General features: G+C 39.7%; 1 protein-coding gene across 6 annotated transcripts in view; it reads right to left on the bottom strand.

The window, feature by feature from the left end:
- The window catches only part of PPFIBP2 (PPFIB scaffold protein 2), a 180,101-nt gene that overhangs the window by 134,057 nt on the left and 29,431 nt on the right, over nt 1–16,613 (bottom strand). For all 6 annotated transcript variants that reach the window (XM_077113862.1, XM_077113867.1, XM_077113860.1 and 3 more), the window contains exon 2: nt 11,033–11,129. In XM_077113862.1, the coding sequence (XP_076969977.1) occupies nt 11,033–11,096 (64 nt within the window). In that variant the 5' untranslated portion in view covers nt 11,097–11,129. The remainder of the gene's footprint in view (nt 1–11,032; nt 11,130–16,613) is intronic.

The following is a 16,613-nucleotide window of genomic DNA, read 5'->3' as shown; positions in this document are numbered from 1 at the left end:
AGAAAATGCATGCCCTAATACCTAGAAATCGTAAGACTATAAAAGAGACAATAAACTAACCCAGGATATGCCTAAATATAAAGCCAAATCCAGCCTCCCACCCCTGCTAAGTTATGTCTCAAAGGGGTATTATATCTTATTAAACTCATGACCTAATAAGTTTCTCTCTGAGGGCATTCTTTGTATTAGTTTATTTTGAAACACAAAGCACCCTTTAGGAAACATATAGTAGCACAAGAGTTTCCAACCTTAGATGCACACTGGAATCTCTTGGGTAGTTTTAAAAACCGTTGATGCCTGAGTCCTGCCTCCAGAGACTCAAATTTAATTGGTCTGAGGTGTGATCAAAGGTAATAAAAAACTCCCCAGGTGAATCTAATGTGCAACCTGAGTAGAAACTACAGCATTAGCAATTCACCTCAGTTATTTTTTAAGGAGACCAAAACAAAACAGAACTAGTCATTATTTGAGAGATATGACCACATAAATTCAATATGGGATTTTATTGAAAACCTTTTAATAATTACTTTCAAAAGCAAATAAGTAGGGTGCACGGGTGGTTCAGTGGTAGAATGCTTGTGTGCCATGCAGAGACCTGGGTTTGATTCCTAGCCTATGCACTACCGCAATCACCCTCAGCAAAGCAAATAAGTATGTATGTGGTAGTCATGAGGGTTATTTACAAATACTTTGGTTTTCCTCTATTGGAGCTGTAGGAGATTACAGTTCTGCCCCTTGAAGTTACTTGTGGCCATTTGAATCGCTTTGGCCAATAAAGGTGTCACTTCTGGAGAAAATTATTTACAAGCCAGGGCATAATTCACCATGTGTCCCAGAGTGAAGAAATATGGACTACAGCTTTAGGTAGAACTTAGATTTATAATGATAGAGTGAACAAGAAATCAACCTTTGCTGTTTTAAACCACTGACATTTTACAACTGTGTTACTGCAGCATAACTTAGCCTACCTTTACTTTTATAGCATATTGTCATGGTTAGGGACACGTGTCAACTTGGCCAAGTTGTGGTACCTGTTTATCTGATTGGGCAAGCGCTGGCCTGTCTGTTGCAATGAGGACATTTCATAGGATTAGGTCATGATCACGTCAGCTGCATCCACAGCTGATTCCATTTGTAATCAGCCAAAGGGAGTGTCTTCTGCAATTAGTGATGCTAAATCTAATCATGGGAAGCCTTTTAAGCAGGACTCAGAGGAGATAGGTTCCATTCCTACTTTGGTTGGTTAGCCTCTCCTGTGGAGTTCATCCAGGCCATCCATCGGAGTCGTAGGCTTCGCAGCTGGCCCTGTGGATTTTGGACTCTGTGTTCCTGCGGTCATGTGAGACACTTTTATAAATTTTATATTTGCAAGTGTTCCCTGTTGATTCTGTTTCTCTAGAGAACCCTAACTAATACACATATGTTGTACAATTCAGAGCTTTTTAAAGAAAAGTCTTTTGTCATGCAAGTGGGGCTTTTGGAATGGGTTGAAATAGCTAATGATGGCATCACATGTGAATTTAAAAAGTTCTGGATATGAAACTTAAAAATAAAAATGATATGCTCTAAACCTTTCTACTCAAGTGTGGTCCACAAATCAAAAGAAGTAGCTGTAAAGTACCTTCCAGGGACTGGTAGAGCTGATTCTCAGGTCCCACCTCAGAATCTGTATTTTTTAACAATCTCAATTGGTCTCTAACTGCTCTAAAATGCTATGGTTATTCAAAAAGTAGCTCTCTATGATAAAAAACAGTATATTGAAGATAAAGAACTTGAATGAAACCATTTCATAAAATGTGCTAATTAAACAAGAAATTCATAAATATATTTTACATAAGTGATTATAAATATATGTAACAATCAGTAAAATTAATATTATGAGTAAACATTTGTCTGGGAATAGATTTGGGCATATATGATGTCTTTTACATAACTAAAGGGAAAAAGGAAGAAATAGAAACCTTAATGAAGGAATAGAAAATCATCAGAAAAGATGAGGAAAATTTGAAAAAGTGTCAAATACAAATGAAAATAAAGAACTTAGTCACTGAAGTTAAAAATTAAGTGGACAGGTTAATTATTAGATAAGAGAATTATTGAGGAGGAAGGTAGATCCCAAGAAATCACTCAGAATGCTGCATGGAGAAATGCAAGAAAGAAGAAATTTGAAAGAGGGCTTAAGAGACATAAAAGACATAATGAGAAGGTCCAACATAATTTTGCAGTGATTCCAGAAGAAGGAGATAGAGAAATAATCAGCAGCAACCAAAGTTGGAATGGGTTCGGAATTGGAAACTTGATCCTCTCAGTCACAGAGACACAAAAAGAATAAATAAAAACAAATTCACGCTAGAAACAACATTGTGGAACTGGAGAATACTGAAGATGAGAGAATTTATAAACAAGCAGAGATAGTAGATATTCTATGATTAGATTGTCAGAATTCTCAATAGCAGTAAGTCCAGAAGACCGTAAAATGTTTTAGGATAGGCCATAAAGTATCAACACATTTCAAAGTAAATCTGTGATATTTCTTTAACCATAATGCAATTAAGTTAGAAGTCAAGATAAAAATATATTTTTGTTTGATTTATTGATTGTAATAACATACATAACATTTGCTATTTTAACCATCAAGTGTACAGTGTTGTGCTACCATCATTGCCACCCATTACCAAAACTTTTTTGTTATCCAAACTGGAAACTCTGTACACATTAAACAATAACCCCCCTTCCTCCTCCCTATCCCACAAACCCCAGGTAAACTCTAATCTACTTCTGGTCTCTGTGAATTTGCTTATTCTAGATATTCATATAAGTGGAATCACACAATATCTGTCCTTTTGCATCTGGTTTATTTCACTTAGCATAATGTTTTCAAGGTACATCCACAATGTAGCATGTAAGGTCTTCATTCCTTTTTATGCCTGAATAATATTCCATTACACACACACACACACACACACACACACACACACACAGATACTTAAGTTGTTTCCACAACTTGGCTATTCTGAATAATACTGCTATGAACATTGATGTACAAATATCTATTTGAGTCCCTGCTTTCAATTCTTTGGGGTATATACTTAATTGTAGAATTGGAATCATATGGTAACTCTATGTTTAGAGTTTTAAGGAACTGACAAACTCTTTTCTTACAGCGGATGCACCATTTTACATTCCTATCAGCAATGAGTGAGAGTTCCAATTTCTCTACATCCTTGTAAACACTTATTTTCATTTTTTTTTTTCAATAATAGACATCTTAGTGAGTGTGAAGTGGTATCTCGTCATGGTTTTGATTTGTATTCCCCTAATAATGCTGTTGGTCTTCATATGGTCTACAGGCCATTTCTATCTCTTCTTTGGAGAAATGTCTGTTCAAGACCTTTAACTATCTTTTAATAGGGTCATTTGTATTTTTGTGGTTGAATTGTAGGAGTTTTTAAATATCTTCTTTATATTAAACCCTACCATACATATGCTTTCCACGTATTTTCTCCCATTTTGTGAGTTGTCTTTTTAGATTCCTGATGATGTCCTTTGATGCCCAAAAGTTTTTAATTTTAATAAAATCCAATTTATTTTTTTCTTTTGTTGCTTGTGATTTTTATCTAGAACTCATTGCCAGGTACAAGTGCTGAAGATTTTCTCCTATGTTTTATTCTAAGAGTTTTTGGCTTTAGCTCTTATATTTAAGTCACTGATCTATTTTGAGTTACTTTTTGTATATGGTGTAAGGTTGGGGTTTGATTTGATTCCTTTCCATGTGGCTATCCAGTTTTCCCAATACCATTTATTGAAGAGAATATTATTTCCCCATGAATGGCTTTGGCACCCTCAAGAAAATTAATTGACAATAGATGTAAGGGTTTATCTCTGGACTCTCAATTCTATTCTATTGGTCTATGTCTATCCTTATGCCAGTACCACACTGTTTAGAGTACTGTAGCTTTGTAGTAAGTTTGAAAATCAGGAAGTATGAGCTGTCCAACTGTTTTTTTTTTCAAGATTGTTTTGGCTATTTGGGATCCGTTGTTATTCCACATGAATTTAAAAGCTGGCTCTTCCACGTCTGCAAAAGTGCTACTGGAATTTTGATAGGAATTGCATTGAATCTACAGAGCCCTTTAGGAATTTTTGACAGGTTAAGTTAGGTTTTGAAAGATAAAAGATACATCCATGAAAATAGAAAAAAAATGATAAAGATCAAATACAGAAGAAAAGATATGAATATACATATATTAAGTATAGAAATACAATTCTTATGTTTAGTCTTTCCTTATATATGGAATACACATACATATACAACAGAGACTGAACCCTAAAAGTCAGTTCTTTGCGAACAGTAAAAAAGAATCTCCAGCAAGAATGATCAAAAAATGGAAAGAAGGCATGGATAAACAATATTAGAAATAAAAACAGAGCCCTAACTACAAATGTAGCAGATATTTAAAAAATAAAATATGATGGCCAACTTTATGCAAACAAAATTGAAAACTTTACTAAAGTGGACAAATTTCTAGAAAAGTATAACTTGCCAAAATTCAAGAAATTAAAATCTATAACATTAAAAAAGAAAAACCTTCTTTTCAGGCAACTTCTTATACCTACAACTATAGGAAGAACTCAAGGAACAATTAATCATTCTAATCTTACCCAAATCCTCCAGAGAATAGAAAATAAAACTATACTTCCATAAAGGAATGGGAGGGGTGAGCTCTACTAGCAAGAAAAAAAAATACACACACATACACACATATATAGAATGATGGCTGCTGAACAGTGGTTGTCACACCGGGACATTCTGAACTCTTTACATAAAGGGCAGCCTTTTACATCTAGTGCCACCAATATACCCAATATACCCAAACCTCTATCTGACTTTCTTCTAAAAAAAAAAAAAACAAAAAAAAACTACCAGGGTTCTCACAATCTAAATCCTGAATGGGAAACAAGCAAATTTGGGTCCCACTACTCTGTTACTGATCACTGTTATATGCTGACCCACCTTAGAGAGAAAGTTGACAGGACCAACTGAGGACTATTTAGAGGATGGACGCATCATCTGCCTTTCACATCACAGCTGGAACCATCCATGAGTCAAGGTGAATAATCTCAGTCTTGATCAGAACTTTCTCTGCCCTCACACAATCTTTATTACAAACCCAGATACTAATCAGAGTTGGCAACAAGGCCCCAAACAGAGCAAGCTCTTTAACTGTAATAAAATAGACTCATTTTAAACTATTCCTCATCAATGGGTACAGTTTGTAGATAACTGCATGAGTAACCTCCTGGCTCAGCAAAAAGAAATAAGTGGCCCTCTGTGTCCTGATCACATGGTTTTCTGGTCCTATTCCAGAAACGCCCTCAAAGCAGCCACTATAACTGTTAGTCTACAAATTAAAGCCCTATGCAAATTAAAACCCTATGTATAATTAGCGTTTGTGGCAGTTGTTCTGGGCCAGCCAAAGGGATGTAATTAAGCACTATATAGTCCAATTTGAATTGTCAACAGTGTAATTCGATTATCGTATTATTTATAGGCAGACTCACAGGGACTAATCAGGAGGCAGACCAGATCAAAGGCTAATGTCCTATGGAACATTATAGTTATAACAATGGTCTTTTGTGTAAGTGACGAATCATTGTTGAGACGAGTCCTGGGGTTCTCTTAAGGAACAAATCATTTCTTCCCAACTTTCAATATAAAACCCTGGGATTCTGATCAAGGACAGTCACATCTGGGATACACCCATTCAGTTTTCAAGAATTCAAATTTACAAGAAGTGCTGGTTTGAAATGCTGCATGTACCCTAGAAAAGCCATGTTTTAATCCTAATCCCATTTTGTAAAGGCAGCCATTTCTTCTAATCCCTATTCAGCATTGTATGTTTGAAATTAGATCATCTCCCTGGAGATGTGATTTAATAAAGAGTGGTTGTTAAACTGGATTAGGTGGAGGCATGTCTCCGCCCATTTGGGTGGGTCTTGATTAGTTTCTGAAGTCCTATAAAAGAGGAAACATTTTGGAGCATGGGAGAAATTCAGAGAGAGCAACGACATAGCCAAGAGAAGCAGAGAGTCTACCAGCCCGACCTTTGGAAATGAAGAAAGAAATTGCCTCCTGGGGAGCTTCATGAAACAGGAAGCCAGGAGAGAAAGCTAGCAGATGACGCCTGTTCGCCACGTGCCTTTCCAGATGAGAGAGTAACCCTGACTGTTTGTCATGTGCCTTCTCACTTGAGAGAGAAACCCTGAACTTCATTGGCCTACTTGAATCAAGGTATCTTTCCCTGGATGCCTTAGATTGGACATTTCTATAGACTTGTTTTAATTGGGACATTTTCTCGGCCTTTGAACTGTAAACTAGCAACTTATTAAATTCCCCTTTTAAAAAGCCAGTCCATTTCTGGTATATTGCATTCCGCAGCTAGCAAACTAGAACACAAGACGTTGCATTTGTTATTCCTATTTCTGCTTACAAGACATTTCTTTCTACACTTACAAGAACTAATTTCTCTCTCATGCTTTTGAGTGCCCTGTAGGAGTGTATTTGGTACCTGTAGCATTAGGTTTTCCTCTCAAAGTACTCTTGACCTTCTTAGTAGGAGTGATAATCTCCTGTATAGTTTGAACTGTTTGCATTGATTTATTTTTATCTTCACTGGTATTTTGGGGATGGGGACATTTTTTTGCATTAAGGTTAATTACATAAACATTGATATCACATGTCGTAAGTGCACACTATTGGACAGCTTAGATAACAGCAGCCTACCACATTACAGACCAATAAAGGGAAATTCCTTGTCATAGCATATCATGATTAATAGCCATTATTGAAATAACTGTGTCTGTTTAAATAGGAGTCTGTAGCATTTTCCACTTGGAGAGGGCGGGAAGTCTATAAAAATTTCTCCCATTGAAAAAAACAGTAATTGTGTTTTCAGAAGGTAAAAAAAAAAAAAAAAGTCCTTGTGTCCTTGTCCTAGTACTTTAACAGATGAAAAAGCAGTTGTGTTTGGGTGATGGTGGCATCACTACTCAACCTCATTCCACTTCAAATTAATAAGAGAATATAAATAAAGATTTAAATGTTCACACAAAATGTCATTTCTGTAAGTCAGACACAAAAGGACAAATATTATATGATCTCACTGATATGAACTAATTATAGTATGTAAATTCATAGGCATTAGCTAAAGAATACAGGCTACCAGGATATAGAATGAGGCTAAAGAATGGGGAGCATTTGCTTAATATACGCAGAATGTTTAACTAGGGTGAATTTAAATATTTGGAAATGGATAGAGGTGACAGTAGCACGTAACTGTGAGACTAATTAACAGTGCTGAATGTGTGTGAATATGATGGAAAGGGGAAGCTCATTGTCATGTATGTCACTAGAAGGAAAGTTGGAGATTACAACATGCAAATGTATAACACAGTGAGTCTTGTCGTGGACGATATCTTCGATTAACTGCACAAATATAAAAAAGTTCTTTCATGAACTAGAACAAATGTATTGAAAGTAATTACCAACAGAAGGGTATAACAGAAAAATGTACCTATTACAAACTATAGACTATAGTTAACAGTAAAATTTTAATATTCTTTCATCAACAGTCCAAATATATCACACCAATACTATCGGTCAATAATGGTGGGGGCGGGGTATGGGAGGATTTGGGTTCTCTTTTTAATTTTTATTTCTTTTCTGGGGTTATGAAAATGTAAAAGTGATCATGAGGATGTATGCATAACTAGGTGATAATACTGTGAGCAAGTGATTCTATATTCTGGATAGTTTGTATGGTGTGTGAATATATCTTGATAAAATTGCATTTTCTTAAAAAAGTCACTTCTGCAGGTTACACACCCTGTATCCGTGGCTTCATGATGTGATGACATATTTTTCAAACTTTTAGTTGTGCTACCCATTAAACAAAGGAAACCTTACCTGGAAACCTAATACATAAGACAGATGAGCGAACAGCAATTCTGGGCTGGGAGCAAGAGCAGAACTGTGCCCTCCTCCTGGTTAACTCTTTTCTCCTGTAGACAGCTTCAGAGCCCCCAGGGCTCTACCATACACACATCATTATAAAACCAACATAGGGTCATGAAAGGAGCCCCAATAAAAGGCAGATGCCCCTGGAGTCCAGTCTTAGGTTCTGCCATTGACAATGGTAAGGTAAGGTTATGACCTTAGATGATAAAAAGACCAATGTTAACAATACAAATATCAACAAGACAAACAGTAACTTACACCAATTGAGCACTTACTGAGTGCCAGGCACTATTCTAAGTACCTTATTTGCATTAATTTAATCCTTATAATAATAATATGAGGTTGACATTATCATTATTTATATATGAGGAAACTAAGGCTCAGATGCATTAAACAACTTGTCCAAAGATCCCAACGCCAGTAATAAGTGGCTGAGCTGGGATTCAAACCCCAATAGTCTCAACTCCACAGACCACATTAATAACCACAAAAGTTACCAAACTCTTTGACTCAGATTGCTGGTCCATTTTGAAAATGAGGATGGTATTAAGAATCTTGAGTAAAAGTGCCTCACACAAAGGCATTCAGTAGTTATCACTCACTTCATCAACAGCATAGAATACATGCCCTGCAGAAGCTCCTATTAAACGCCTGTGTAAGGCCAGTTACTATGTAAGAGATGGTTCATAGGACATGCCAACCACTGAGAGCTCGAAAAATTAGTGCTTTATTATTTCCAAAAAAATCAGCCAAACAAAACTTCAAAATAATAAATGAAGTTCAGTATGCAGCCAGATAATACATATACACCCCAACTGACTTGGGAAGCCATTGAAGAGTTCTGAAAAGAGCAATGGCACGAACTGATTGTTTAAGAGTTTTTAAGGATTTTTCTGCTGCTCTGGGGAAGCTAATCAGAAGACACTGTATTATTCTTGAAGACTCCAAGTGAGTTTAGAGAGTCATGTGTGAAACTGACATAATAAAAACCACAAAACTCCAAAAAGCAAAATAAAGACATGAATAAATAAGAACACAACTGTGTTTTTGCAGAGAAGACATGCTTTTTCTTTCATCTCTCTTTATTGTATCAAGATTTAATTTTATATAGTGCTTACTATGTGCCAATCACTGTTCTAAGCACCTTACATGTGTTAATAAGGTACGTATAATTACTATACCTATTTTAGAAGTTAGGCACAGATCATGCAAGTAAGTTGTAGAGCCAGGATTTGAACTGGGAAATCTGGCTCCAGGTCTTCCTCATTACCAACTGGCAAAGGACCAATCTGAAAAGAATACTTAGGACTATCTTAGAATGTCTTAGACTTTCTCTCTGCAAAACTCTCCTTCTTGTTCTAGGCAGAGAAATTCCGAAAGATCTTACAGAAGGAAGCTGCCAGAATGGAGGACTGGAAATGGAAGGGGGAGGAAGTACCATATGCTTAAAAGGGCAGAAGGATGGGTTCCCAGGTTCCACAGACCTCTCACTCAAGGGCCCCTCACTCCAGACTCATCCCAGAACCTCACCGGCAGACTCTGAGCCCAGGTAGGGCCTGAAGGAACCAGTCCCCTAACCTTTCAGAGACCGTGGGTTTTTTTTTGCCAGAGGCTCTGTCATTTAGGAGTGCCTGTGTGGAGAAAATAGGAGGGAGTGACCCCACACAGGCTGCTTTCTTTAGAAGGTATCTCATTCATCCCTCACAGCCATCCTTTAGAGCCCTGTACTCTGCCAGAAGCTCTGTCAGAGCCTCCTTTTTGCTCCTTGCCTGGGGCTCAGAGGTGCTAATGACCCCAGGTTTTCTGTGTCTCTCTTCTCAAAACACTACCTGGGAGCTTCCAAATCAGGCTCTCTCAAAGGATGACACTTTGAGATGAAGGAATCACTTTGTTTCATCTCAGTAAAATTTGAGAGACCCTAATCTAGAACAGGACATCCTAATCTGTGGAGCTTCTGAAAAGCAGGACTTAAATCTTGGCTCTGAGAAATAAAGAGCCTAACAGATAACAGGTAGAGCACATTACAGGTTCACCAACCACATGAAGCAGCTTTGAGGGAGACAACCTCCCCCATCCCATGATCAAACACCTGGAACCTTTGGGGAGCTAAATGTATCACTGTTGGATGAAAGGAAAAGAAAACACCTGAAAAGAGGTAGTGTCAGGTACCCCATATGTACTTCCTGGGATCTAGCCACACTCAGGCCTGAGACTTTCCTCCTTTATCTCCTCCAGTCATAGCCCCACACAATGAGAACCAAAATCCTGAAGAAGCACACCTAAGTAGTGAATAAATTCACTGAACTGTATCATAGAAGGCAGCAAAGATGTCTTGGCACCTTATGGAAAGATTTTCAACAAATTTGTTGTAAACAATAGGTATTCTCCCTGTCAAGGAATCTAACCAGCCAGAATAGCCCACTAGCAATCCATGCCAATTAACCGAAGTTTTGATGGATCTTTTCTAAAGAATGTCCCTAACTGGCTAATGGAAACATTAAACCAAATCATTAGGACAGATAAAAAAAACAATAAGGCACAAAGAACATTCTAATTATTGGGTGAATCAATACAAAACGGCCTCCTGATCGTCAAGCATGCTGGTGGCTAGCTGGTGAATTGAGCCGGCAGCTGCATTAGGTGGCAAAGTCGGTGAGATTTTGAGTTTCAGCTCAACTGTAATAAGCTATGATGTGCTCTGAAAAGTTTGCAATAATGCCCATCTCATTGCGTGTAAACTGCCTTGCAGCCAGATCCAAGCTGTGACACAGTTAAGTGGATGCTAACATTTGGCTCATCTAAACTGTCTCACCAGAAGCCTAAACTATCACACTAGAGATCAAAGAGCTCTACAAGTTTGTACTCTTAAAAAAAAAGAAAAAGAAAGAGATGGTATGCACAAGAATAAGGAACATCTAACAATGGGCCTCACTATAAGCCAAAAAGTAAAATGAGAGAAAACAGTTTTTCCAATGTAGAGAATGAGTCGCTGGGATTCCCAAGCCCTGACCATACCTGCGATGATCCCGTCCATCTGCTCCAGGGCAGCTTCCAGGGCGTGACTAGCATCAGAAGCCATGACTCCGTTTGCCTACTTAGTCTCTGCCTCTTACTGAAAATTCAAATATAAAACAAAGAAAAAATTAGAGAGCTTCAGATTATGCAAACAAGACCACAAAACGCTTTTATTCCATTATATTATCATGAGACAAAACACTTTCTAAAGCATCCTGACTGCCAATGCACCAGTGTGTGGTTTCTGCCTTCTCTAGGGCCTGTGACCTCTAGCATAAGTGCTCTTTTCCATGAATCTTTAGCACATGATCCCCATTCACCTCTGTAACTGAAAAGCCATCTGGGGTCTCCAGAATTACCTGTGGCAGCAAGACAGCAACCACTACACCCCACCATGATCATAGTCCCAGGCTCCAGAAGCTCCACCTAGGGAAGGCTCCGCTGAGCATCTGGGAAAAGCAACATGGGTGCCAAGAGGACTCTAACCAGGACTCCACTGCACTGCAGCAGCATGTTTGAAGACAGTCCCAGCCAGTCTTTAGCTGTCTGCACTTGCCCCACCCCCACCCCCAGAACACTTTGCTTAGGTGGGTGTGATCCTAGCTGAGAGGCTTCAAACGCTGCTTTCACCCCTCCACATGGGCAGATGTACCCTGCCCAAAGGCCTCAGACACACTGCCAGGGAGAGGGCGCTGTCCAAGGAATCTGGAGCACTCCATCTTATCGTCTCAGTTCCACTCTATCTAGCACCATTCAAGGTGCAGAATTCCATCCTCTCAGGACTTAAGAACATTGTAAAGAATACACAGTCCAGCCACTCCCCAATTGCTGAATCTCTCCTCAAAATCCCTATCCATAGTGATGGGGAACTGCCTCCCCACCTGGGGCAACCGATTTCATCTCTGAACAGCTCTGCCTCTTAGAAAGGTCTTTAAGCTCAGCTGTCTACCTGCAGCCTCCTCTCATTTTCTTTACTTCCCACCCTCTCCCTGGGTGGCAGAGGAGAACTGACAAGGAATCTAATTCCTCTTCCACACTGCAAGCTTTACAAGAAGGAAGACAGCATTTGTAATCTTAAGATGAGACTTAACTCACCTCTCTAAACTGGAGGCAGGAATAGTCATTTGTTTGCTCACTGGGCAAAACCTACACATGTTGCTTACAGTCATGAGGTCTGGAGAGAACAGAGGCACAGCTCCCACACCCAAACATCAGGCTGGTTGGAAATAGAAGGCTCTAAGGGGCTCTGCTTATTGTCCCTGAGAATGCAGACCTTTAGAGAGAAGCAGGAGGATGAGCAATATAAACCACAGAGTGACTGTGGAGTCAGTGCAAATAAGGATTACAGAACCACAAAAAAACCTCAGTGGACTGTACCATACATGTAGCAGTCAAACTCATAAACTCTAGAGTCAGCCTGGTTCAAATCCAGCTCTGCCATTTACTATGTGATCTCTGAGCCTCAGTTTCCACTTCTGTAAAATGAGGATGAAAACAGCACCCAACTCACAGAGCTGATATCATGATCAAAGAATTAATATTTCATAGAGAGCACTTCATACATTGCATATAATAAGTACTCAAAAGATACTGCTATTTGTTTTTTTTTTTAGGTGAGAAGATAATCTCAGGAGTATAATAAAAAAACACATTTGTGCCAAGACAGCTCACTGGATCATGTGGCTTAAACTAAAACTGGGTGGGTTCAAGGAGGAAGAGCCTTTGGAGGAGGTAGACCTGGCATGGGAAGATAAGCAACTGTACTTGAGGGATGGGGGTAGGGGTAACTGATTCACAGGTGCAAAGGCCAAGGAAGATTCAGAAACAGGCATTCAGCGCCTGTGGGATCCCCTTGTACGGATCCAAGTACCACTACATGGTCAGGTCAGAGGGAATGAGAATGGGAGCTTATGGAGGGGGTTGGGGAGCTCACTGGCACCGCAGGGCCCTGGCGGGAGACATGCAATACCAAAACAAGGAATGGAGTTAGTCAGAGGTGAGGAGAGCAACCCAGACAGCCTCAGAGCAAAGGTCGCATAGATATCTTGGGGTCTGGATAAAAGAGAAAGTAGCAGAAAAAGGGATGGTAACAGAAGCAGGGTTGATAAACAGCAGATTCATGCCTGTTGAGCTGTAGGAGATATTAAAATTTTGAAACACTTGCCTCCAAAGGCTTCCCACAGTATATAAACTCCTTAAATACTGTCACCTAGGAAATAGGTACTGTAGGATCTGGTCAGGCTGACCTCCTGTTGCTCTCCCCATTGCACCTTAGGTTTCAGTGGCATTGTTTCTTGTCTGCACCCCAGATACTTCAAGGCCATTTCTACCTCTGTACAATTTACACCTGCTATTCCCTGTGCCTGGAGCTTACTTCCCCAGCTTGCTTCATGGCTGGGCTACACTTTAGGTCTCAGTTCTAAATTCATCTTCTCATAGAGGCCTTCCTGCCCACCCCTCTAAAATAGGTCCTATGAAGCAAAGCAATTCCAAAGCATCTTGTCCATATAGTTTCTTACTTGCTAACTGGATACCTTCTCCATGAAGGCAGGAGTTCACCCCCATGTCCCCAGTGTCTAGCAGAGTGCCTGGCACACAAAACTTTATGAATACAGTTTTTAATAAATGAATTGATCCATGCAGCCAACTTCCCCAAATCCCTGCTATGTGTGTCCCTGTGCTGTACATTGTGGGGGATACTGATAAATCAGACTCAGTCCCTACCCCAAGAACCACACAGTCTAGCAGACAAAACAGAAGTATATACAAACAATTATGATACAGTGAAGGTGCATTAGGATAATGCAGGTATGCAGTTTCCCAGAGGACCTGAGTCTTGAAGTATCAGTGGGAACTTTCTGAGAAGATAACAGGGAAGTGGCTATTCCAGGCACAGGGGTCAGTGCATAGAAGGCAGGGAAGCATGTTAGGGCAGGATGTACATTGGCAAAGGTCAACATGGTTGGCAAGATTATACAGGCACAGTTTCTAAAGATGAGTCAAAAACCTACCACAGAATTCACACAAACATGACAAAGGCAATTAACACAAGGAGCTTGGGAATCACACCCACTACTTCAGGGGTCTGGACACAATGCATAACAGAGTAGCCTCAGATGCAAATAACAGATATATATTTTTTAATCCCATATTTCAACAGACTGGGACTTTTGCTAAGCATTGACTGGCCTCATCAGCCTTACTTAGAGGGTAAAAGGTGGAAGGACAGTTAGAAGGTACCACACTTGGAGGACTCAGGCTATGTCCCCTGTAAGAGAGGGGCCATAAAAGAGGACCCATAGGCCCTCTGCCCAGAGATGACTTTCTACCTGGCAAAAAAGCAAACTGGGTGGACCTGTGGGAGCTGGCCTGAAGTGAAACATGAGTCAAAGGTGTATCATATTTAAAACCCAGGAGTCCAGGCCTGTTAGATTGGGAGGGTTCCCAGCTGGGGAAACCTGCTGTAGGCAGAGCTGATGAGCTCAGTTCTAGGCCTGCTGTGTCTGAGAAGATGGTATGGCATCTGGGTAAACAGGGGTGACTGTGAGGTATCCATGGTGTGGGGTGTGATCAAGAACAGTTTTTCTTCTCTTAGTACTATACTTGGAATATTAACATAGCCCTGCTTTGACTCTGAGGAGCACATCAGCTTCTGATACCAAGATGTTGACTCATCTCTACCTAGCAAGGTAAGGCAGTGTGTTGTTTAAGAACAGGTCCATTCATCATTCCCTTCAGCCAAGTGCCTCTCTCCATCCTTCCATTTGCCTATCTGTGACAGTGACCCAGCCAAGGCTCCTGCCAATACAGGACTTTACCAACCTGTTTGCCACCAGTGGGAGAAAATGACCCAGTAGCTCTAAAACCAGCCAGTGAGGAAGGAATGACAATGTCTAATCAAAGATGTCTCAGTGCCATGAATTGCAATACACAAAAGCCAATCTGGCACCTCAAGTTCGATTAGGGTACAGAATCTATGTATTTTAAAATTTAGAAAGTGGGCCAATTCACCACCCTTCATCTGGTGTGCTCTGAGGCAAGCAGCGACTTAGATATTATATTAACTACTTTCATGTTCAGCAAAGCAGAATCAAAGTAGGCAGGAACTGATTAAGATAAGTCTTGGTCAAGTAAATGTTATCCCACCCATACTGAAGTAAGGTTTCGTTTCATTTGGAATGTTTGTTCTGGGCAGGCTCATACAGTCTGGGATAGAGGAAGAAACTAGAAACTGATCTAGGAGTTCCCAGTATCTCTGCTCCTTCAGGGTCTCCTGTACCGAGAAACAGCTGAGCCAGAACTGGGACCTGCCCCTTAAGTAGCTGCATCCAGACAAGACCAGCATTCCCGGGTAGAAGGCAAGGCCCAGGGAAGGAACCCCACCATCACCAAACTTGGATTCATCCATACTTCTCAAACCTAAGTGGCCAACAGGGATAGAGAGGCCTTTGCCCATAATTTGCAGGTCCCTCATAAACCACAGCTGCTCTTAAATGCTTATTTTAAGTGGGCAGATGGGAACACTAGAGGTCAATGATAGGGAGGGGTAAGGAGTATAGGACATATGAGTTTCTTTTTATTTCTTTTTTCTTGAGTGATGTAAGTGTTCTAAAAATGATCATGGTGATGAATGCACATGTGATATTGTGAGGCACTGACTGTACATTACGTATGAACTATATGTGTGTGAAGATTTCTCAATTAAAAAAATAAAGATAGACCTCGGGGAAATATAGCAGATTGAACAAAAACATCTAATTTAGTATCCACTAAACAGTACAAGAATTTATTTTGGAAGACATAAACCCACAGGGACATGGAGAATGTGATGGGAGACAAAAAGGAGATTCCAGGGTGACAGTTATGCACAATCGTAAAAGGGCAGCCAGTCCATATCTGAGTACATTCTGGGAAAGATTTTTCTCCAGTAGTATGAAATTGACAGAATATCTGAACATCTTGAAAGATTTATGTAACTAGTGAAAGTTTTGATTGAGTGATAAGAAAATAGAAAACCACGCATATAACAAAAGAACTACAGGGAAACAAAAAAGCTGTGCAGTAAAGAAAAAGTAATCATAGTCCTTCTAATGAAACACCACATACTGATCTAACTGAAATTTCGTTGGCAGAAGGGGGGAATGGGAAAGTGCTGAGAGTGGTAGGGGGAGGGTTGGAAAGAGGCCCAAGTCCTCATGTTCTAAAGTGAGAACTCCTAAGTCAAAATAATCAAATGTAAGGAAAGAAAATCAAATAGCAGAACGAGTATGTTCTAAGAGATAAAGACGAAAATACTAAAAGAAGAGAAAATGGCTGCAGCTGAGGAAGGGCAGTGGGGGCCGGTAGGTGGGGGTATGGCTATTTTTCTTAAACCACGTACAATTATTTGACTCTTTAAATAGTGAGGATATATAACCATGATACAAATTTTAACAGGGTAAAAGATATAACATGTGTTGGGTATGCCTGGCATATAGTAGGCATTCAATTAAAGCGAGATCCTTTCTCCTCAGAGTGCATGTATCTCAGCATGTATCTGTTAACTAGTCATTGAGGGTTTATCCAACATCTCAATCCTCAT

This window comes from Tamandua tetradactyla, chromosome 8 (genome assembly GCF_023851605.1).
Source record: "Tamandua tetradactyla isolate mTamTet1 chromosome 8, mTamTet1.pri, whole genome shotgun sequence".
Taxonomy (NCBI): domain Eukaryota; kingdom Metazoa; phylum Chordata; class Mammalia; order Pilosa; family Myrmecophagidae; genus Tamandua; species Tamandua tetradactyla.
This window is presented reverse-complemented; position numbering and strand designations above follow the sequence as displayed.